The sequence below is a fragment of the Labeo rohita genome, chromosome 2 (assembly GCF_022985175.1).
Source record: "Labeo rohita strain BAU-BD-2019 chromosome 2, IGBB_LRoh.1.0, whole genome shotgun sequence".
NCBI lineage: Eukaryota > Metazoa > Chordata > Actinopteri > Cypriniformes > Cyprinidae > Labeo > Labeo rohita.
The window spans coordinates 4,046,338-4,071,294 of NC_066870.1; the positions used below are offsets into that span (position 1 = coordinate 4,046,338).

A 24,957-nucleotide genomic window follows, 5' to 3' on the forward strand; every position below is an offset into this window, starting at 1 on the left:
TAATTTGGTTATAACATTAACAGCTAGAATTCTAATAACAGAGAGCAGGACATACAGTGCATCCTATGTGGTCAGTGAAAAAAGAAGCAACATCAGATTCTGGTTGCCGGTAAAACTGTTACACAAAACAACATTTTCCTCACAAGTAATAATCTTTTGTCAGCAAATATATACTCTTGCTAATATATACATTACAGTAAAATAAATAATCATAAAAAAATCCAGAACTTCCAGAAATCCATAAACACAGAACTAGTCCGTACAAAACTTTGGAATTTAAGACCATGTTTAGAATACAAATCGAACTGTGTGGAAGCAAACAATCTAAATTTAGATGCAGTGATGTACACATGAAAACATGAAGTATTGATTTTGTAGTTAGGGGTGGATCATTATGTTAAATAAAGCTTTGTGGAAGGCTGAATAGGGCATGTGCTTTGAAATGATCCCTGATTGATGAGAGATTAAATCAGTGTGAGATGGGCAAGAGGAAACTTGAGTTAATTTTCTTTGAGGAAAGATCTGCGAAAATAACTTCTGCCAAAGAATTTTACAAGCTGGGGTTTTATCTCTGCCTTCTCACATTTCCCTGCAATATTAGACCGACTTACAGTTCATATCCTATGGAGTTTACTAGTTACAAATTGTTTTTTAACCGAATGGACCATAGGTATGATCACAAAGTTTTCTTCAGAAAGTTGTTCAGTGGTACTAATATAGCGTGGCTTTCAATAACACCATATGCATCTTAATTTTCATACATTACATGTTTTATAAGCTATTGTTCAAAAGGACTCACAAAAGTGTTAGAATATCTCTATTTGGTTAATGAACACAAACTCTATCAAGATTCCATTAGTAGAAAACTTCACATTTTAGTTCTTAACTATGCTTACACAGTGTCTTTCACAGAAAGAAGAAAACAAAGAGTCATGCACATATACAGACACATTTACATACAAACATCAAGACACACGTACAGTAGATTTACACAGAGAAACACAAATGCACAAGCACATAATCACGCATAAATATAACAACAAACCTATTATTAGTTAGCAGCATTATAAATGAGGGTAGTTCATTTAGTTTCTGCACTGCTGCTAACTTTCATGTACAACTGCGTAGGGAAAGTTAGGATAAAAAAAACATTAATTTTGGTCATGAATTCACATATAATGGCTATTAAAGGCAAACATGAAAACGCTTGAGTATTACAATTGTGAATGAAAACTAAATAATTCATTTTATCATAGCAGAAACAAAACCTATAATCAGGGTCCAAAATTAACCTTAAAAATCTAAAATGAAAAATAGTGATCAAAGGTGGGTGAAACGAGAAAATATACCAGGCATTGATACTGTTTTCCATTATTTTCAAAAAATCCTATACTCACACTGGACATTTGGCAAGTGTTAATTTTGGACCCTGCATGCACATTTACATTTATTCATTTAGCAGACGCTTTTATGCAAAGTGACTTGCAAATGAACAGTGTTTCAGCTACTGAATAAAGGCACAGTTACCTTGAATATTCATTCTGAAATGTCATGGACCTCTATGTTTGTGATATATCAATAATACTGTCACACACAAATAAGGCAAAAGAATATCATGCTCCATTTGAAGATAGAAGTGCTCACATCTGCTTGTTTTAGCTTTAACAGATTATTGATCTTTGGGGAAAACTGGGTGCTTTCACACTAGCACTTCTGGTGCACAACTGGGTGCGTTTGAGTTTTGAGATTCAGCTTGTTTGGATAATGTGAACGCTGTTTTCTGAACTCAGGTACTTGTGAATCAAGTCCATGAGTTAAATTCACTGCAGATATGAATGCAGTCGTCCTAAGTTGCTTAAGTGAACCTCTATTGATGGCATATCATATAGTCAGACGTTCTTTGGAACCTTTGCAGTACATTCACGGCAGACAGACTGTGTTGACCCTTTGGAAACGAGCCCAAGGGTTAAAAATCCAAAGTACAAAACTGAGCAACGCTGTCCATTTCTCAGCCTTCTCCTAAGTAGTTATCTAGCAATAAGGGGTAAACAGTTTACCACGGTTCAGACTCAAAAATACAGTGTGAACACAATCCAGCAGGGGTGGGGAAAAAGGCGAGCAATTGAACTCTGGTTCAGACCAAGCAATCAAACCAAGTGTAGTAGCACTCTAAACAACATTAGATAGAAGAGGTCTTGATACGTGCGACGAGTTCTTAAGTCGTTTCAAGAAATCTGACATATACACAATGCATGGACATTCACTCAGATACAAGTGCATTCGTAACCTAACGTTAGTAACTTACAATAAACTCAACCTAATATATAAGTTCAGTGTTTGGTCTTACACACAGAGACAGCATGACGTGTATTATACGTTGTAAAGGAATCCGTTAATGGGTTGTTTGCTGGTATTCAGGAATGCACTTTGTATTAAAAAGATACAAATAGCTTCTTTAATGGTGTTAGTAGTAAGGCTATCGTTAATAATGCAACTATCACCACATTTCAGAGGCGCTCATGGCAAACCCTGCTATTCAGTTTGCTATTCATATAGAATTGTCCTGTCTTGAGTTTGCAGCCACGTGCCGACAAAACCTCTCCCTTTCAAAGGTTTTCTGTTCTTTTTTTGAAGACACAATTGGTCAAGATCCCAAGGGCCTGAGTCTCTAGTAATCTGATCCATCACTTATCCCCTCCTGTATCAGACTGGAAACGATAAGTCCCTTCCAGGGCAGAGCCACAGGCCTCTATTTGTCCTCAACAATGGAGAGCAAAGCCTTTATGGATTTTTCTTTTTGTCTGTTGAAATAACAGTGTTCTAGAGTTACTTCACTGTCCACTGTATCTCTTTTTTGTGATTATCTTATTAGAGAAACCACAAACAATTCAATTCAACTCATTCCACAAGTTTCAGACAGAAGGCTCTCGCATGTTCACAACCCCAAATCTCTGGTCCAATCTGGTTTTGGTTTGGTGGTTTCTTACTTGCACGTGTGGACATCATAAACTCGCGTACACTCCTGGCAACTCACGTAGCAGCACCAGTGAAAAATGCAGTGGCATTTCTCCTTGCGCTTCTCAGTTCGAGTGTTGTGGCCTCGGCCGCAACAAAGCAAGTCGCAGCCGTCGATGCCGTGGGATGTCAGGTTACATATACGGTCACGGGTGCCAAATGAGCCGGTTTCTGGGTTGGGTTCACAGAAGTTAGGCGAGCTTTCATAGTAGACAAGGTCAGTTTCGGTAGGGGGCTTGAAGAAGGTGTACTTCGGTCGTAAGGTCTCGACCCAGCCTCGTGATTCCCGATGTTTCTCCACCACCATTTCTGAAGCGCTGTCATACTTGTCCTTCATGTAGTCGCCTATCACTCGAAAGTCAGGCTGCGACCACCAGCAGGTCTTTACCTCACAGCTGCCCGAAAGGCCGTGGCACTTACATTTCAGGTACATGTGGTCTGTGATTGACTAGGGAGAAAAGGAAAACAGAAGATTGATTTTAGCACCTAGATTCTATAGGACATTAAAAGGTTAGTTCACCCAAAAATGAGAATTCTATAATTAAATACTCATGTCGTTCCAAACCTATAAGTCCTTTGTTTATCTTCGGAACACAAATTAAGATATTTTTGATGAAATCCGAAAGCTTTTTGACCATGCATAGACAGAAACGCAACACGTTCAAGGCCCAGAAAGGTAGTAGGGACATCGTTAAAATAGTCCATGTGACATCAGTGATTTATGAACCACTTTGTTACGAAGCTACGAGAATACAAAGTAAACGAAGTATACAAAAATAACGAGAGTACCACACCGCAGGTGCTCTGACGTAGAACGTCCATCTCTCTTAGTTCATTGCACCTTATTCATGAAACACGAGCAGAATTAATTTTTGGGTAAATCGTTCGTAAAGCCATTCTTACGTAAACTTTCACATTTATGAAAAGGGATAAATACCACACAACCATCCTACTTGTACAATGACTGCCTACAACAATGGAGAAGTCAATATTACTGGCTACTGCTTTTTTGTATTTAGTAAAATTCTTCAAAATTAGATATTAGCAATATATTGCTGCCGTGTATAGCCTATTCCAAATCATAGCAACAAAAGCGTCTCCACTGGAAAAATGCTGTGCCACCAAAGCGTTTTCATGCTCCACCAGCTGGTTGTTTTAAGTAGAGTGCATGACATTTTTTCAGCTGGCTAAATACTCTTTGGTGGTCACATGTTATTGAACATTTATTTTTAGGTATATGGCATATAAGTCTTTTTTGCATTTATGCAATATACTGGAGTCAAACCTGAGAAAGTAGACCAGAATATTCCACTACATTCCTGGACACGCAATTTGCATAGCTGTAATTAATAGGCGGGATTATGTTAATTGTGTATGAGCATGCACGAACGCCCTATTTACGAATTATTGAAATTCATTAACATACACGTTTAACTATCAAATCGGACATTAACAAAGCTTTCGTGAATCTGGAGAAGGTCTGTTTTACTCGCAAATTGCTCAGAATTTACTAATATATTTACTCAAGTTTTATGAATGAGGCCCAATGTCTGTATATTCTGGTTCAAATAAGTAAGGACTAGGCCAAAAATTGCAAGTCATCCTTTGTCGAAATCTTCAGACATGTTTATGTACAGCGTGCATCTTCTTCTGCTTGTAAACTAGGCACAGCGCATCCATCGGCTTCTGTATCAGCAGAACCACATGCATACGTCGTGGTACCTAGTGAACGTGGGTCAAAGACTGACACGGATGATAAGAAATTACTGAATAAAACGATTGTTTTTGTTTTCTTTGTGCATAAAATTATTCTCATAGCTTCATTACATTACGGTTAAACCACTGATGTCACATGAACTATTCTAATGATGTCTTTACTACCTTTATGGGCCTTGAATGTTGCATTGCTGTCTATGCAGGGTCAGGAAGCTCTCATTTCATGAAAAATATCTTAGTTTGTGTTCTGAAGATGAGCGAAGGTCTTACAGGTTTGGAACATCATGGAGAGAAATTAATCAGAGAATTCTCATTTTTGAGTGAACTGTCCCTTTTTTACCATGGGAGCAATTCAAAACGGCACTTCTGCATTTGGATGTTGATCCTTTGGTTTCCCGACTAAAGATTTGTAATTTTTTTTAAAATACTAAGACTTGCTTGTTCACCAGCAAACAGCATAAACTAACCTGAACTAGAGTGGAAAATCATTTTGGTCTTTTCGGCAGAAAAAAAAAGTGCCTACCACACGTCCAGCTTCGTTGTTGTGCCGATTCATAGCTGAGCGAGCGTCTGGCCGATTCTCACGAGCATCAGCGAACTCTCGGGATACCATGCTGCCAAACTCCACATCCTCGCTGCAGCCACCCCACTTCCAGCCCTCGCCTGGCGGTCCTTTCCTCCGCGTGTCACAGCCGCAGATGGTGACGGAGCCCTCGGAGCAAGCCCGCGTCACAGCGAACGCTACCCCTGCTGAGGCAATCGCGTGGACAAATGCTGATTCTCGTGTGGCTGTGGAAATGAACAGAGAAAACTAGCATTGTTACATACATTATACCTCAGGATGTCTATCTAAAGGCTTAATTTGATTAAACTTCTAAACACAGGTAAAGGTAAAGTTAACTCAGGTCTCATTTTGGACATGGTATGGCATGCGTCATGGAAGACCGAGCATATTCTTCCAGATGAGGTAAATACAAGGCTGACAAGTCTATAATTAGAAAGACTCAATTAGGCAACTCTGAGGTGGGGAAATAGGCCTGTATTACTCATAGCTAAGACTCACTGTCGAATTGTGGTTACAAGACCCAACGCGTTACTTTACTCATAATTAATTTGAAGAATGAACAATGCAAGTTTAGGTTGATACTAATCTCCGAGATGATCCAACATTCCGTCTAACACTGGATTTTTTTGACGATTCTTGCTGACGAGGGCCCCATACGAACTTAAAAGCATTTTCCAACAGACAGCTAATGAGGTTGGTAATTTTGATGAATACTCTGTGGTCTTGTGCAGTCTTGCACTTGCAGGAGAGAGGAAACGGCTACGGAGACGTTGTGAATCAAGTCTTCCTTTGTTACAGGTTTCAACTGGTTCGAGAAATCAAGGCAGGAGATAATGATGTTGCAAAACTGGCCACAAGCCTTTCTTATTCCACAATGCTAATTATAATGACAAAAAGATTTTGGTGCCTTTGGATGTTTGGATTGAAATTACCATCCAAAACAATGTTTCTTTGTTCCTGACTACAAAAATATTAAAACCTATATCTGTTGATGGTCTTCTGCTTCCGTCGACTAAATCACATGGTAGTCGAGGGTACGAACGGTCGGGTCTGAAAGGGCCATTCAATTACAATTTAAAACCCACTGAGTGACCTGTGTTTTATGATCAGGAAGCCAATAAAATGTGGGTCAAATACGGCTGGCCGACAATGACATGGCAGACCGGTCGGGGGAATAAAGGAGAGACGGCGCTGGGGGAAAGTGGGGGCAGATTAATATCCAGAGGAGGAATGGCTGGAAATGGATAAACGGGAGATACGGAGACACTTTAGAGTGGCAGGGGGTCTTTACCTGAGAAAAGAATGCAGGTGAAGGCAGATTAGACTGATTATTTGTGACAACGGTTGGCCCCTGCTGCCCACCTTCTGGCTAACTTTGCTGGACCCTCACATGGCAAGTGGTCCCTGTTACCTGCTGGGACCCTGAATCCCTCATTGTGCTGCCACTGTCACGGTGAATTACGCACACAAAAGCCCCCCGATATTTTATATGAAATTTGCCCTTGCCAGTGATTAGTGGGGACCAAGTTAAGTCATAGCAACAGAGAACTATGCATTGGCCGGACCCCACTTGTCGGCAGACGGGGAAATCCCCATTGAAATGGTTTCATAAAACAATCTAAAGGGCGTGTGAATTGTGAAAGGAGCTTTCTCTCTGGCTTAATCTTATGGTCGCCCAGATATTGTGTGGTGAGCTGGGCCCAGCAGGAGGCGGGGCTAAGGTCCCACCATCAACTCCGTTTGCCACGCCCCATTCTTTCTTTCTTGGGCAGAGTTAATGATATACTGGTGAGCAGACCTCCCCCGGCACAGTTAAACATGCATTCGATGAAAGGCATGGTGCTCCCGGTACATCCTAAATTGCAACAGTTTCTCCTCCTGAGGGCAGAGGTCATAACCTGGGTAGCCTGACCTCATGCAAAGTTGGTTTAGATGAGGGTGTTAGCATTGAGAGTCATGGGATTCCTTCACTTCATTTTGTGGTGGTGGCCAACATGGTGGATGCCCCCGAGGAATTCCAATGAAAAGGCTTTCATTGACACCCAGATGTAATTTTATTGCTTGTTAAACGTCTGGCGAAGGCTATTTTGAACAAACATCACGAAACAATGCAACCTACGTCAAAGTCACCGCTTTGATTACGGTAACAACAGAAATCTTGAGTGACAGTGAGAACAAGTTAATTCTGGTGTCCAATTACAGCTCGCATGCGACTGGCAGCGTTATCTGCTCAAGGTGTGTTCAGCAAACTCTTCTAGAACACCTGCGCTGACTCTCCTTTCATCACGGATTCCAGTGGGCCGTGTTTTGACACTTTGGTTAATGTAAATTAATGAGCGCTGATGCAGACGTAGCCTGAGGCAGCGCTGTGAAATAGATAAATGGGGATGAGGTTTGAGAGGTAGTTTACCTTTGCAAAACAATGCAATACTTTAGGCAACACATACACAGATTTATGAAAGGTGCAAAGCTAGGCGGCAAAACGGACTTTCTGTGCATGGAAAAGCTGTCAGAAAGGCCTTTAGAGGTGCTCTTTCTATCTCAAATTAAAAAAAGAATGGCTTTTTCAGACAGGTTTCCAGAAGCACAGAGCAAACAGGTCCCACCCTTAGTTACATCATTAGCTGCGCCATTGTCAGGATGATCGGGATGCTTAAACAAACAGAACATCTTCTGATAGCCCCTGTGTGATTGTCAGTAACAAGCCGCTGAAGACCTATTAAAGATCACTGCTCCATTCAGCCCCACACAAAACAGAGGAGGAAACCGACGCACATCCGTCTGCGGCGCAGACATTAACACGGGCGCACAATGGCAGTAGCGCCGCAAAAGTGACAGCGTTAGTCACAAAGGAGCGAAAGTGAGAGGTGCTCTTCTCTGAGCTCTGTGAAAAGCTTCTGAGCTTCGAAGCGGCCCTTAAACCGCCCCCCAACAAAGCGCTTAATCTGCCCGCTTTGACCTCTCACATTATTAAGAGCTTCAGAAGCTTTAATCCAATCAAAATGATTTACTAAAGCCACCCCTGGACCCCGATGACTGACCTGGTTCAAACCCCCATCACCCCTGTCCCCTGACCAATCTCCCCTTCAATTTAGACCGGAGGAGGGGGAACTGCAGGGGATATGGAGTGGCTATTAACACTACAATGGGGAAGACCTGAGCAGTCCTCCCATCATCAGTGGCCCGCTTGGGCTCAAGCCCTCTCCATCAATGTAACAATTGCTTGAGAGTTTATTAAAAGCAATTGGCGCGGCTGACACCGCCTCCCACCGTAGCCCGTTATCAGCATTCATCCCACCTGCGGCCACTCTGTGCGCTCCGGCTACTTGTACCCTGACCCCTCAGTTCGCCTGGATGCTGTGAGAGGACTAAACTGATATAACATTTTTGTAATGTGAAGGGAATAAAAGCAGCAACAGGAAGCCAGACACGTGGGCAATACCAGAGCAATATCAAGTGACTGCAGTATTAGGGAGTAACAAACTTCAGTACAATAGCTCAGCTGTTTTGAATACTGAGTAATTTCTCCAGTAACTACTCCACAAGCTACTTCTTACAAAGTGTAGTGGTGTTTGCTGAAAAAATATCACATTGCTAGTTTGCAATACCCAAAAACTGGCCTAAAATGCCTCTAAAATGTTTTTTTCTTATATAATGCTGGAGCTGTGACAAGATTTTTTAATGTTTTTTTTTTCCATTTATAAAACAAGGTAAATATAACAACATCTGGAGTTTTTGTTCTACAATGTACACTTTTAAAAATAAAGGTCCCAAAAGAGTGTTTTGCATTGATGCCACTGAGGAACCATTTTTGGTTCCCCAAAGAACTTTTCAGTGAACAGTTGCTAAAAGAACCATTTTAAAGAACATTTTAAAAATCTAAGAACCTTTTTCGACTATAAAGAACATTTTCTGCCGTTGAAAGGTTCTATGGATAATCAAGGTTCTTCATAGAACCACTGATGCCAATAAAGAACCTTTATTTTTAGAAGTGTAAATTACACACACTCGTACTGAAAACATGAACTTTAAAGCAGGCATGTTTTTTATTATTTTTGGTATTACATAAGAATGTTTAGGGTGTGAGTGTGCGATATTTACGTTGTAGAACAAAACCTCCAAGTACTGTTAAGTTACGTTTACCATAGACTATATTTTACTTATGAAACCCCTTCATTAAAACCCTATAGCAAAATCCCAAGGAACTCATGGTGAATTAGTCTTCTGGGTTTTGATATCACGGCTGAAAGGTATAGTTCACCCAAAAATATTAATTTACATGTTCCAAACCTGTATGAATTTCTCTCTTACGCTGAACACAAAAGAAGATATTTTGAAGAATGTTGGTAACCAAACAGTTGATGGTAGCCATTGACTTCCATAGTATTTTTTTCTGTACTATGCAAATCAATGGGTGCCGTCAACTGTTTGATTACTTGAAGGTGAATCCCTTGAAGCACTTTATTGGGAAGGCTGATTCATTTAATAGAGCGTTTTATTTTTTAATCAGTAAAAACTGGTTTACTGCAACACATTGTGTCTTCTTTTTGGATATGATAAAGTGAAATACTACTATAGTACATTCCTTTAAATATTAATTAGGGCTGTCAAATGATTAATCACGATTAATTGCATACAAAATAAAAGTTTGAGTTTGCCTAATATATATGTGTGTGTGCTGTGTGTGTATTATGTATATATAAATACATGCAAATTAATGTAAATATTAAAGAGAAATTTTATTTATGTACAAAATATTTGTATTTATATATAATATAAATTATATAAAAATTATAATGAATACATATACTTGTAAATATTTCTTAAATATATACATGAATGTGTTTGTATTCATACAAAATAATTACACACAGTACACACACGTGTATTAGGCAAACTCAAACTTTTACTTTGTATGCGATTAATTCTGACAAGCTCTAATATTAATATTATATTTTACTTAGATGTGGGTATTCATCACTATGTTTTGACTAACTAATGCAAAATAAATTAATAATATGTAATAATTAATTCGTACTATTAACTAGTTGCTTATTATCATACTTATTACTAGCATATTGGCTGTTTATTAGTTCTTATGAAGCATAAATTAATGCCTTACTCTGCATATTTCAGATCCCTTAACCCTATCCAATACCTAAATGTAACAATTAATTTACTAACTATTAATAAGCAGCAAATTAGGAGTTTATTAAGGAGAAAAACATAGTTAATAGTAAGAATTGGTCCTAAGACTAAAGTACGACCAAAAATATTAACCCACACACCAGTGTCATTTTCTTCAAATTTGATCTTGTCAAGATATGAGCATTAGCACTAATGATGCTTCCCTTAGCAAAATATACATTTCTATAACGAAGCAGTCTAGTTTAGTCGTTAAGCAACAGTTGATGAGGATTTTTTTTGTGGAAAATGTCACCTCATGTTGTTAAATCTACATAACCCTAAACTGTGCTGTGTTATGCACAGACTTGTGCCTTAGACAAGAATCCCAACTGATTAAAGACCAAAACAACACATTCATAACTTCACCTTAGATAAACACACACGCTGGCAATGTAATCCGTGTGAGAGCACGGTGAAGTATGTCTCTTAGACACACACATGCTGAGATACTTCTGAAATGCCTTTTAGGAACGTCAGCGCGTTGCTGCTGTGAGATGCATTACCTTTACTGTGCCGGGACAAACACAATGAGAAATGTGGGGATTCCCTTTGACAGAAACAAACAAAACACGTCCCACCCACTTTACACGCGTGCATCACTACATCTGTACAAACTGTCATAGTCCAGTGCACCTGACTAATGCCCATTGAGAGTGGGATTAGAGAGCAGCAAATAAATAATGTGCACAGAACAACAGAGTAATCTCAGTAATCAGAGCTGTGTGCAAACAGGGACCTTTGTTGTAATTGAGAAGTCATAATGTTACATAGTCAACGAATACAAAGGAGCACTGAATGAAATATGATTTTCAAGTAGTTTTCATTGTGGGGTGGATAAACGGCAGATCACATTCCTGTTCTCCTGTCTTTAAAATGTAGAAACTGAAATTCATGGGTAATAGAGTTTTACCTCTGTAAGAATCAGGCTAAATATTTCAAGGCAGCATCATAGTCATTCTGCAATTTACGGTACATTTCACATCTGGGAAAAAGCGTAAAAACAACATGCTTTCACAATATTTTGGTAGTTGCCAAGCTTAGTCATTAAAACACTATTTTGATATTGCAAAGTAAAAGATGTTTTCCAGATGTTGAGTTTGTCAGCTGTGTTACAGACAAACTGTGTGAGTTTACAGGTAACGGAGTTGACAGTTTTTGCCATTTTGACTGATAATTTAAATGGCAGGTTTTGTCTGGCCAACCAATGTTATTTTCTTGATAACCTCACATCATAATATTTATTTCATTTAAAATCATAAAAATATTGCAGACCATACTAATGTAGCCAGCTTAGTTGATTGGCAATTATTATACTCTTTGACAAAAGGTCACCGGAGATCAAATGTATGGAAGCCCATTTCCGCTACTGAATAAAAAATAAAAAAGTTTATTGCAACTTTTTTTCTCAGAATTAAGTGATGTAAACTTGCAATTGTGAGTTGTAAAGTCAGAACTGCAAGATATATGCCTACAATTCTGACTTTTTTTTTTCAGAATTACGTGAAATAAACTCACAGTTGTGAGTTATAAAATTGTGAGAAATAAATGTATAATTCTGACTGTTTTTCTCAGAATTGCATGATATAAACTCACAATTGTGAGAAACGAAGCCAGAACTGCAATTGTAGGTCAGAACTGCAAGATATAAGCTTACAATTTAGACTTTTTTCAGAGCTGTGTGATATAAACTCACAATTGCGAAATATGAAGGCAGAATTGTGAAATAGTAACCTTCAATTCCTTCAAAACCTTTTATTCTTAGAATTGCGTGATATAAACTTGCAAATGTGAGTTATAAAGTCAGAATTGTGAGATATAAACTTACAATTCTGACTTTTTTTCTCAGAATTGTATATATCTCACAATTTTGGCTTAATAACTCTCGACTGCATGTTACAAAGTCAGAATTGTGATATAAACTCAGAATTCTGAGAAAAAGTCAGAATTGTGAGTTGTAAATATCTTACAATTCTAAGAGATGTAAATCTGCAATTGCAAGAAAAAAGTCAGAATTGTAAGATACAAAGTTGCAATTACCTTTTTTATGTTTTATTCAGAGGCGGAAACGGGCTTTCATACAAATGTAAGATGCTTTTTTGATCTTTTTTTTTTAGTTTTCAGAAATGTGTTTTGTTAGAAACATATAGTTGTCAGAATTTTAATTAAATATTTTCTTATTTGAAAGAAAATTAGATGTAAGCCTAATCTATTTTTAAGGTGTTTAGAAATAAATTTAATGTATATAATCTTGACGTTACATTTTTTTATTCATTATTCTGAACTCAAGACTCATTCAAAAAGTGAACACTGTAATTTAAGGGATATAAAGAAAATTTCAGACAAACTGAAAAACAGGCTGCACAAAATATATGCGTGAGGTTATAATATATGACCCCAGACCACAAAACTCATTTTGAGATTTATACATAATCAAAGCTGAATAAATAAGCTTTCCATTGGTTTGGTTTGTTAAGATAGGACAATATTTGGCTGAGATACACCTATTTGAATATCTGGAATCTGAGGGTGTAAAAATCAAAATATTGAGAAAATCGCCTTTAAAGTTGTCCAAATGAAGTTCTTAGCAAAGCAAACTTTTGATATATTTACGGTAGGAAATTTACAAAATATCTACTTGCAACATGATCTTTACTTAATATCCTAATGATTTTTGGCATAAAAGAAAAATTTATAATTTTGACCCATACAATGGCTATTGCTACAAATATACCCGTGCTACTTACGACTGGTTTTGCGGTCCAGGGTCACATTAGTATTCTCTTAATGGATATGGACATGAAATGTACCCTTAATTATACAATTCCCATTGATTCTCTTGTTGTAGGCCTACCTTTATCCAGCACTGGTCCAAAGATGGCCAGGTTGTCATTAATAGTCGTGCAATTCCATCTGCGGCCACGGAACTGATGCTGACACTCTTGGATGCCGATTTTCACTCCCTCCGCCACGCTAGGCATGATTTCCAAATAGTTGCGGCAGAAGCGGAGCTGTTTGGGTACTAGACCAGGAATTGAGCTGCACAGGATGGGCTGAGTACCCAGAGATGTGTACTGGTGTCCCACCGCCAGAGACCTGCCGTGGAAAATATGGAGGTGAGCAGTTGACTGGAACAGTTTTGGCAGCACTTCATTTTATAGTCCTTTTCTGCATGTGCATACTATAGTATCCAACCATATCCAGTCCATATAATTACCTTATAGTTCTTAATACTTTCTCAGATAAGATGAGAAGATGAGAAGTCCACTTCCAGAACAACAATTTACAGATAATGTACTCACGGAACTTGTTTTTTTCCTTTTCATGACAGTTAGGGTATGTCGAAAAACTCCCATCTCATGTTCTCCCTCAACTTCAAAATGGTCCTATATCGCTGTTTTACCTTTTTTGTTAGTGATGTTTGATCTTCTTTGCATGTTTACTTTCCATAGACTGTGTCGGTACTTCTGCAGCGATGTAGGATGATTTTTGAAGTTGAGGGAGAAACTACAACTGGAGTTTTTCGACATACCCTAACTGTCTTGAGCCGGAATACACAGAATTCAGGCAGAGCAAGACAAGACAAGCGTTTGACATTAAAAAGTAAATAAATTGTATTATTTTTATAAAAATAACATTTCGCTAGATAAGACCCTTCTTCCTCGGCTGGGATTGGTTACAACCACATTTGGGATCATTTGAAGCTGCATTTAAACTACATTTTGGAAGTTCAAACTCGGGACACCATATCAGTCCATTTTATGGAGAAAAATCCTGAAATGTTTTCCTTAAAAAGCATAATTCCTTACAACTGAAGAAAGAAAGACATGAACATCTTGGATGACAAGGGGGTGAGTACATTATCTGTAAATTGTTGTTTTGGAAGTGGACTTCTTGAAAAATAAAGTGCAACCTCTTTTTCTTACATTTTTTTCTGTGCTAAACTTCATTGCTACCTGAAATATGACAAACTGATCAATGCACCAGGTTTAACAAGAAATCAAACAGCTACAGTGCGTTGCCACAGATACAGTGCTGAATGAATGAGTTAATGTTATGCATCTCTACTGAAAACAGCAGTTTCTAACAGAATTCATGCTAGTCCAAGCCTGTTTATAGTGGTTTGCTGCTGGTCTAGCTGATGGAATTGCAATGGAGGAGATTGTTTTATAGAGTGTATCAAAAAAAAAAAGTGAGAATAAATTATGGAAACTCAACTTACGGAGACACTTCAGAAAGACAATAGTGCCATTGTTTAGCTCAAGTCAATTCACTGCACGATGAGTCATATTTCAGTTGTGATCTCGATTTCAATTTATTAAGCATAATCGTCTGTATTTGCCCGCTGGTTATGTTTACCAAGGTATTCTTACTGGTTAAGCTAGTTACAAGGCCTGTTGGGGCGTAGCAGCACACTAGCGTCCCATGGTGCATCCAAACCAAAGCATTTGATGTTTGCATTTTCATCCAGGATTTAAAATGAGCTTAATTTAGCTCAAAGCACAGACCCTCCTTTACTAACAGCTCCTATTTGCAGCATTATCACGGGTGTATCGTTTGCAAGTTAGTTGAAAATGCCAGAACAGTGTAATTTGAACAATTATAGGATCAAAGTGTAACATCTGTGGATGGACTCCAGGTCCTAAAGTAAGGAGATCAATCCGACACTTGGCATTGTGTATGCACCACGCCAGTTCAAAAATCGAGCAGTAGGAACTTGTGTTTGAACCTGTCATAGATCTTTTGCTTTGTGGGAGGAGTTCAGATAAAGCCATAACACGCTGCTAAGTGGTAAACAAACATGAAAGACCCAGCTGAGACGGGAGCGGTATACTGATCAAGGATTCACGGTGCGGGACAGGTGCCTTGTCATTAAGGGCCACCGACATCCTAAAACTGTCCAAAAGTGAAATAGGCCTGTGGCTTGCTGTAATGACACAGTGCGCACTGGTCTGGCTGAGCATCAGAGGATGCTTGACTTACGTTAGTTTGAACTCGACCATTCTTTGATGACACACGGCTCAGATGCGACTCGTGTGCTGACATGCTTTTCACTTACAATTCACAGTTTCCATTGCAATGTTTTGGAAAGTTTGTCAGTTTGTCAGTCGATACCATAGGTGTTCTGCTACTGTTTTTCTACTTTGTTGTCATCAGTTTCGAATATAACATATAATCTGTAACCTAAGTCTAGCTTAATTATGACAATTTAAAAGAAGATTTAAAGTACTGTATATTGATAAGCTAACAACTCATGTTAAGAACAAAACACATCTACATTACACCTCTGATGATTTCAGAAATAGGATTTCAAAAATCACTATTTTAGATTTAAAAAAATATATAACTCAATAGTGAGTGTGTATAGTGTGTAAACTCTGTGAATGAAAACTTGAAGTTGTCACAACAACCCCCAGCAATTGTTCTTTATTTTAAAGAACTTTTTTATTTGATTACCATTGAGTATTATTGTTTCGTTAAAATATATTTACAGAAAAGCTGTAATAAAAGGAATAGTCATAATCACACATGGCATAATTGCAATGTGTTAACTATGAAGGGAACAGAATTACATTTAAAATTGATTGTTTTCACAACGCATCATCAATCGGCCATATTGGCGACGCTGCACATAAACAATACCACTGAACTGACTGAAGCTTGCATATTTTGCTGATTATTCCTGATGAAAATGGTCAATTATTGTCATGTTTTGGGCTGTACTTATTGGTCGGACCAGGAAAAACATTGGGAGTATTATAGACTGCCAAAAGTTATAACAAATCAAGGAAAAGAGTCCAAAAAACTATCAAACAGGGAACAAAAGGCATTTGTGGTTGGCCAAACTAAGGCAGGATTTCCAGGGCAAGAATCTTGGCAACATTCGTGTTTGTACATATGTTTACCACCTATTAACTTTAGACTGTCAAATTACTGTGCCTTTTCCTACTTACTAAGTCCTTCTCTATATGATTTAACAGCTTCCACGTGTTTTTTTCCTTGCTTTAGACAGCATAAATTAGCAGAACAACATATTCAGTAGTACATTAACCGTGTAATCCATGCTGTGGTTTACATCCAAGTATTGTCAGTATGGCCGCGCATTTGGGTAACTCTCTATAGGATTTTCATATAGTTTGGACACACTACCGTTTTTTAAGCCTTACCCACCTCAGGTTTTATCCTAATACAGATAATCTACAAATAATTTTGTATTTGAAACAGATAAAGATGCAGATAATGGCTTTGCACATCCCTACAACTGACAAAAATAATGCTTATAATTTGTTATTTTTAATTTGTATAAATAGAAACATTTTGGATAGGGTTGCACTATGAATTGTATTTTTATCATGATCACAACTTCTGCTTCTCTTTATTTATTAAACATAACCGTCTGTGATATTCGCCTGCTGGGTTAAAATGTTTTATTTTAATTTGGCATTTGCCTTATCTTGCAGCTTTGGCAAGCTTTTATATTTTCGGTTGCCAGAGTTTAAGAGCCAGTTTTGCGAACAGTTTGCGCCAATGCAAATCGTTATTTTGCGTTAAAATTGCATTGTCAGGTTTTACTAAAGACGCGTAGTGAAGAATTAGCGCTGAAAAGGCGTGGACACAGTTATTTTTGCGCCTGACCTTACTGAATATGCATTTGTAGGAGTTTTCCCTTCAGACTAAATTTATGGGAGGAGAGTATTAAAATGAATCACGCAACGTGTTTTACTAACGTTTGCGCTGGTCAAATTACTGGCATTTGCATGGCTGCAATTATTGTTGCTAGGAGGAGTCACCGCAGAGAACAGAGAGTGCAGAACAGAGAGTAGAAGGGAGAGGATTTTCCACATGTATTAATTAATTTCAAACATACTGTTTGCCATGCCATGTTTTTTTTATTTGCTTCAGGAAATAAAAGACGACTTGGAACCCAAGCAAACTTACATTTTTCTTTATTTCTTTGGTTTTTATTTGCGACTACGCTAATTTGCGCTACACTTAGTATATTGCGTTGGTCGGTATGTAAATGACATGTTGCGTCTGTGTTCTTTGTTAGTAAATCGCCCGCAGAAATTTTCCCTCTCATCGGCGCTGTTTTGGAATTGTGCTCTCGTGCTAATTTTCCCTGTTTAATAAAACTGGCCCAAAGTCCCCCACCAGACTTTTTTCTTAAATCAATGCATTTTCTGTCAAGTGGTTTACTTTATCTGCCTAACCTGGCAACCATGCACACAGGGTCTCTCTACATTATGAAAAATGCGCAGATGAGCTGAAAACATCGGCAAACGTGTACGTTGGACATTAGGGATCTCTGTTAAGATATAATGCTCAAATTGAAGTCTAATGCAGACAAATCTGCTTTCTTTGACGTGGTCGTTTGCTCTGTTTGTCGTGACTAAATCTGTGAGTAAACAAGTAAGTGAGTTGATGATCTCTTGGTGCTTATGTGAAAGAGCACTCATTCTGATAAAGCGTAAAAGCTAAAAAAAATTAAAATGACAGTGATCGTGTTTATATTATATTATATTATATAGCCCTAATTTTGGATATTAACGTATTAAATAAGTATTGATAGTTAAAATGAAAGCAAAGGTGTGAGCAGTCTCTCAATTAGCTGTGTGTGTTGAGCTGTGTTATGAGCTGATTACTAATCACAACAAGAGGGCCCCTCGGTGACCCCTGACCGGCAGTGATTAGACCTGAAGGGCTCTCTCAATGACAAAGACTACGACACTCCCTCATCAGCTGATGCGCCACCAACCGGCTCCTATACCTGCTGCATTCCACAACACTTCCTCTCATCCATTGTTCTGAGGGGGAAGTTATGGATCTCTGGTTGTAAAGGAAATGAATAATGACTTAGATCAACCACATTGGCCTAAAGCATGAATTTCATTGTGCGTGATTGTAGCAGGCTACATAATTTGGAGTTTATAAAAGAGTACAGCAAGTACTTGATTTGAATTACCCTCGAGAAATGTGAAAGAAAGAAGTACGCATGCTAGTCATTGCTAACAGCTTCCTTGACTTTCCGCTGCATGGCATACTCTTTGATGTCAGTTCTATGACTGCTCTTGTCTATAAACTGACTTCAATAGGTAATGCTTTGTATAAGCTGATCCCTGGCATTATTACACTGTGAGTCAGGCCTTTTTACATCTTTCTCGGTAAGGAGCTTAATCTGAATTTTACTTTAAAGAGAGCACAAAACAAGAGGAAACTTGAATGAAACTGGCCCGGGAGAAGATCCTAACCTCATCAAGCAGGGTGTAGCGAAACTTTGAGGATTTGTTCACTAAGTAATTCCTATTACAGTTTGACCTTTTCTTAGCCTTTGTCAGTCCTTCGCCTCGGGGGCCACGTAGCCTCTCAAACCAATGGCACGGGACGTTTACGTCCCCCCCGCCCGCGCCGTCTGTCTCACGCTGTTGCAGGCATTTCTTTTACATGCATACAAATACGCAACCAACCCTCAGTGCGACCCAAGGGCAGAACTAGGGGGTGGCCAGGGGTGGCCGTGGCCAAGACTGACGATGCTTGAATTGCGATTCAAATATTAGTCAATTGCCGTTACAATTCTTAACAAGAATGAGTTTTTTTAGACCTAGTACTGTCTCTTTATGACCACAACACATGCGAGACTTTTCAGGTGCACACAATGCTGAGCGCAAGTCAAACAAGTCAAATAGATGAACACTGACTAAATGTGGAGACGATTACAGCAGTGTCAAAACTGTGCTTGTAACATGTCTTTGAGCTAAATATACTTCTGAGATCACAATATGACAAAGGCATTTATATGTATGATTTTGATCTGTAATTTAATGCACAAATAAGTGCAAACCCTCTGCATTTGTACTGACTGCACATGGGGATTCAAAATCAAAAAAAACAAAAAGCGTTTTTTTTTTTTTTTTTTTTTCAATTTTTAGAGCTGTTGCAATTAATTAATCTATTTATTTAGCTTATAGAATGTTACACATTTGTTGTTAAATTTCTCAGCAAGTTTTTGGAAACAGTCCTCACAGAGTTAATTGATTATATATAATTGCATGAAGGCTGACTAATCTTTGAACTATGTAGATATCGGCATATCAGCAGTGATGGAGAACAAGCTGTTTGAGAAACTTTAGTAGTGTGAGCTTCTTTTTTATTAATATGCCAGGAGTTAAGAAATAAGTCAAAAATGGTCCTCACTCAGTATTACTTAATCTTTTCCACCATCTCAATTACAATTATGTACAAATAATATTCAGTTTTGTTGTAGATGCTAAAACATATTTTTATGTTGAACACTGGTGCAACCACAAGCAGCATCCTCAAATAAAACTAAATTACGCTCAGGTTGCATGTACACTCTTACAAATAAAGGTGCTTAATGATGCCATAGAAGAACCTTTTTTGTCTAAATGGTTTCATAAAGAACCTTTAACATCTGAAGAACCTTTTCTTCAGAAGGTTCTTCGTGGTGAAAGAAGGTTCTTCAGATTATAAAAAGTAAGAAAGAGATGGTTCTTTAAAGCAGTGGTTCTCAATCCTGGTCCTGGGGGCCCCCTGCTCTGCACATTTTGCATGTCTCCCTTATTTCACACACCTGATTGAGATCATCAACTCATTAGGAGAGAGATCCATGAACTGAACTAATGAGCTGATGATCTCAATCAGGTGTGTTAAATAAGGGAGACATGCAAAATGTGCAGAGCAGGGGGCCCCCAGGACCAGGATTGAGAACCACTTCTTTAAAGAACTTTTGACTGAATAGTTCTTTGTAGAAGCAAAAATGGTTCTTCTATGGCAGGGGTGGCGAACGTCGGTCAATAGTTTTGCTTCAACCGTAATCAAAGGCACCTGAACAACCTAATCAAGTTCTGAAGGGTTACTAGAAAGCAACAGGAAGGTGAGTTTTAACTAGGGTTGGAGCTGAACTCTCCAGGGCTGCGCCTCTCCAGGACCAGAGTTCGCCACCCCTGTTCTACGGCATCGCCTTATTTTTTTGACCCCTTAATTGCCCGTAACATTTCTCTAGAGATTCTACATCTACATTACTGTAATTCATTAAAAGAAATTAAAAACTACATTGTAATACATTGTTCAATTAAGCTGTAAATGAGACTCATAGTGCCTTGTTTCTTTAGTTATATAATTTTTGTATGGCTTTGAGTGGTTTTATTATAATCACCCAAAAAGCCAAGTGAGGCTGTTACAATTATTTCAACACAGGTAAGCCTCGGTTAAGCTGTGGAAAAGTGAGTTCAAGTAATGCAGGTTTGCAAATTGCAACTCTATGCATTAATACAGAATTCAATTATGTGGTCACAGGCGTGCATGCATTGGCTATTTTATGACAGCTTCAACTGTGGCTCATCCATTAGATTTTCAGCTAGAAGTATTGTTTCTACCATTTCAATTTTTACTCTTTTTTTTTTTTTAGCTGGCAAACGGTTTGTGGGTAAAGATGCCGTCAAGCGTGGACAGCCCTCAGGTATACTGCAGTCAAGACTAAAGTGATAATTAATAGGCTCTGCTGACGGCTAGAATCACCACCTCATACTTTGGTATTGTACTTTGCCAGAAGCTGATGAATTTGAGACGTCACCACCGCTGAGTGAGGTGAACAGGTGTTTCAGTGACATGTCCTCACGCTCAGCTGTCTTGGGCGTGTGTCTGCCCCGTCATCTGCTGTATAGCTCATGATATTGAGATCACAATCAGTTAGTAAAACTCAGGCCCTCTAAAAACAAATAAAAGCACATTGGGCTGAAATGAAATTATTGTCACTGTATGACTGCACTGAGACTGGATTAGCTGGTATTTCTTAAAAAAAAATACATAGATAGAATAATTTATAAGGTTTTCTTTGAACCGAGCTTGTGCCAAACGGATCATATTTTAGCGATATCCCAACTGAAAGGATGACCAACTGACATCCACCCTCCACCCTGGCAGAACAGTACCGTCTTTACCTCTGCGAAATCTCTTAAAGCCAGGTAATTAAAAGACAAAAGGACAGAAATGAACATTCCCTTTGCTCTGGAGTCTTGGATATATTTGCTCACTTTTCATCTGAAGTGTATCCAGTCTAGGTTTTAATGCATATTTCAGCAAGCCCAAGCAAGTGCACCTCTGAATTACCACTTTACTTGTAGGCCCCGGGGCCACAGAGCCGACTTTGACATCAAGAGAGAAGTGTTTGGGAGAAGGAATGTGCGGCAAGCTTTCACCTCCAGGTATTTATCTTTTAAGGTGGAGCGCGGGGGTGGAGGTGCAGTCAGGCTACACTATGTCATGAGGAGATGCAGGAAGCCATGAACCTGGTCTCTATACCTGACCCACATCAAAAACCTCCTTCACAATCATACAAAGCAACACATTAGCTTAGGTATTATCCAACAGTATGGATACACTTGCTGTCCAGGTGTCCTTTGCACGGACATCGGCAGTCCTGCGTTAAATCACAGCGGTCGTGACTGCAGGTTATCATATCACATAACTCTCTCAGCTGGAGAACCGCAGGCCACCCTACTGAGTTAAATTGCCCGGCGATGTTTGCACATATATGTTCCTTCAGTTAGGGGGAAACCGAAACTCTGGCTTGTTTTGTTGGGATAAAAACGACAGACTATACCTCTGTCAGAAGCTGATTGTTTTTTCTTTTTGAACAAAGTGAGGCAGTAAATTTCTCATTAAAAAAAAAGAATTAAAAACAACACTTTCTGATACTTCTAACTTCTCACATTTTACCTTGAAGCTGAAGTTGAGGCTGGAGCTGAAAAAAAACAAACATGTGACTCCAGAAGCACTGAACATTCTGTACAGCTTGACAGCTGTATTGATGGTTAGATTGTTAGCTGTTTAACTCGGTGTTTTTGTAGATTTTTGTATTGATTGTTTGACAGTTTTATACCTTGATGGAACGTGTACTTGTATAGCACACCCCTGAGCTCCCTCTCGAAACATAAAAACACTTTAGCAGTGTTTATTATGGAAAAAAATACTTATTTAAATAAGAATATATTTAATTGCGAACAAGATGCAGTGTTTTCAGAAACCTAATTGCATGCTATTTACAATTAAATAAAAACGTATTAAAGGTTAAATTTATATTGAAGAGTGATTTCACCCAATTAGGCACATCTTTATATGTAATTTCATAATTACTTTCATTATCTTTGAAATATGGGTAAAGTGTAAAAGGGTTGAGAGTACTGACAAGCATTTATGATGAACTTAAATATACTTTAATGTCATTTCTGTTGAAACTTGTATTTAAATGTATTTGTAATTACACATTCATTATGAAGATGCTGTAATTTAGTACAACTATATGAACTTTAAATGTATCAAATAATTGTTTTTTAATAAGTGCACTAACGTCATAATTATAATCATGTATATTACATGTGCTTTGGTATGTTAGTATGCACTTAAAAATAAGTGAGTTCAAATGAGTTCAAATGTTCTTTAAAGTAAAACTTTTTACTTGATTTTTCATTGCACTTTTTAAAAGTGTACAAAACAGTCAAGAAAGTGTATTTTCTTTAAGAGTGGGCATTTTTAAAATGAACATTATCTTCAAGTAGTTTTTTATTTTTTTTGAAGTATTTTTTGAAGTACATAACAAGTGCACATTCAATACAATTAAGCACACATCTTTTTCCACAAGGCTTGGCTGCTCATAATAAGCGACAGAAGTTTCTGGATGCTGTTCTCTGAACTGGCATTGTGAATGAGAAGGAAAGCACAGCTTTAAAAATCTCAAGAGGGTCAGACAGACAACAATTAACAAAAAAGAGCGGCCTGGACTGTGACTAATGACCTACTCAATTACAGCTTTTACAACCACTGAGAAAACTCTGCTTTATTGTCTTGTCTCCCTGAAACAATGATCTTTGAGGTGTATGAGTGAAATCGGTGGAGTTCTAGAGAATGTGTCAGTTATGAACTGTACTTTTTTTGTGGAAGCATAAAGATATTTTAAGAGTATATTTGTGATTAAATGTATTGGAAATTCCATTGATTTTTTCTTTTATCAAACATGGTATAAATAATAATACAATTCTGCATACATTTAACAATCAGAGGTGTTGAAAATAATTTTCACTTTAGGCACTTCAGCTACAATTTCCAGTTTTACTTTAACATTATTAGAATGTTTTAAACTTGTTTAAAATACAATAATTACAACTAAGCTTTCAAAACCAAATACAACACTGTTGATAACAATACAAAAACTAAATATGCTGTAAGCCTAATTTAAATGATTTCCGATTAAGTTTATTTCTAATTAACGAAATTGAACAGATTAAACAAATCGAACAGCTACATTAACAGCGGATTTATTACAATAACCGATTTATTACAAATAACACGTAATACAAATTGCATTTCCCCGCATGCGTTTTATTTAAAAACAAACCGGTTTGACGTCCAGCCCGTCATAAAATATATCAGTCACAAAAAGTAAACATCAGAATCACTGAGATTTTTTTTTTTTTTTGCAATTGTTAAACCTTTAGCTATATGAAAATAACTAATTATATTAACAATTTTAAGAAATAAATAGAATACGAGTTGCACATATTACAGGTCTATGTTGACAATACTTGATCCTACAATTCACTGAAGGAACTTCAAACGATTAACAGGTGCACGACAGACACAGAGACAGACATACAGACAGAAAGTTAGATAGATAGATAGACAGATAGATAGATAGATCGCGTCACCGATCATCATATCGATATTAGTTACAACTGACGTCACAGACATTTTCAATCCCCCAAATCATTGTCAAGTTGAAAGCTTGTCATTTACCCTTTCTAGACTAGCAAACTCACTGTATTTCGCAGAGAAAGGTTAAAAAAGTCATAAAACTTACCACCATATCGGGTAGCTTGCCATGACACGCGTGAGCCCACAAAAAAGAAACAGGAAATATCCAAAATATATCATCCTTTAAAAAATTAGGCTTAAACAGACACGCACACGCACACACGCACATACACACACACATACACACGCACACATACACACACACGCGCTCGCGCGCACACACACACACACTCGCCCGCGTGTGTCAATGAGAAAACGCGAAAAGGTGATGATGAGCGATATTTCTCTCCGATAATCCTACAGCGTTCTCCTGTGCGCGTTCATGAGGCGCATATTAAAGTTGAGAACAGCTTTGCGTTCGGACCCAATCACAGGCTTTTGCCACGGGCGAAATTCTGATGATAGAGTCACTCAGTCAGCCTGAACCGCAAATGCTCGGGACACTCACTGTTTTAATAGTTATTGGGACATGCAAGGCTTTGTGTGTTATATATATAAGGTTGTCTAAGGGTGGGTGGGGGGACCCCTGTGGATTGGGTAGCTATAACAACCTGTCCGGATTTCACCCCCCGGTTTAAAGCCCCTCATATGCAAAAATGAAAACGTGTGAATTGCTTGCTTGCCTTGTGTTAGTTTTTCTTGCAGTATTG

The 24,957-nt window shown here is 38.1% G+C and overlaps 1 protein-coding gene across 1 annotated transcript; it reads right to left on the reverse strand.

Annotated features, from left to right (window-relative positions):
- Positions 1 to 24,749, reverse strand: wnt3a (wingless-type MMTV integration site family, member 3A). The gene is made up of 4 exons (XM_051093573.1): positions 24,354 to 24,749; positions 13,335 to 13,576; positions 5,255 to 5,520; positions 1 to 3,463 (listed from the first exon to the last, which is right to left on the reverse strand). The coding sequence occupies exons 1-4, from the start codon at positions 24,425 to 24,427 to the stop codon at positions 2,984 to 2,986; spliced, it is 1,062 nt and encodes a 353-aa protein (XP_050949530.1). The 5' UTR covers positions 24,428 to 24,749; the 3' UTR covers positions 1 to 2,983.
- Between the last annotated feature and the right edge of the window lie 208 nt (positions 24,750 to 24,957).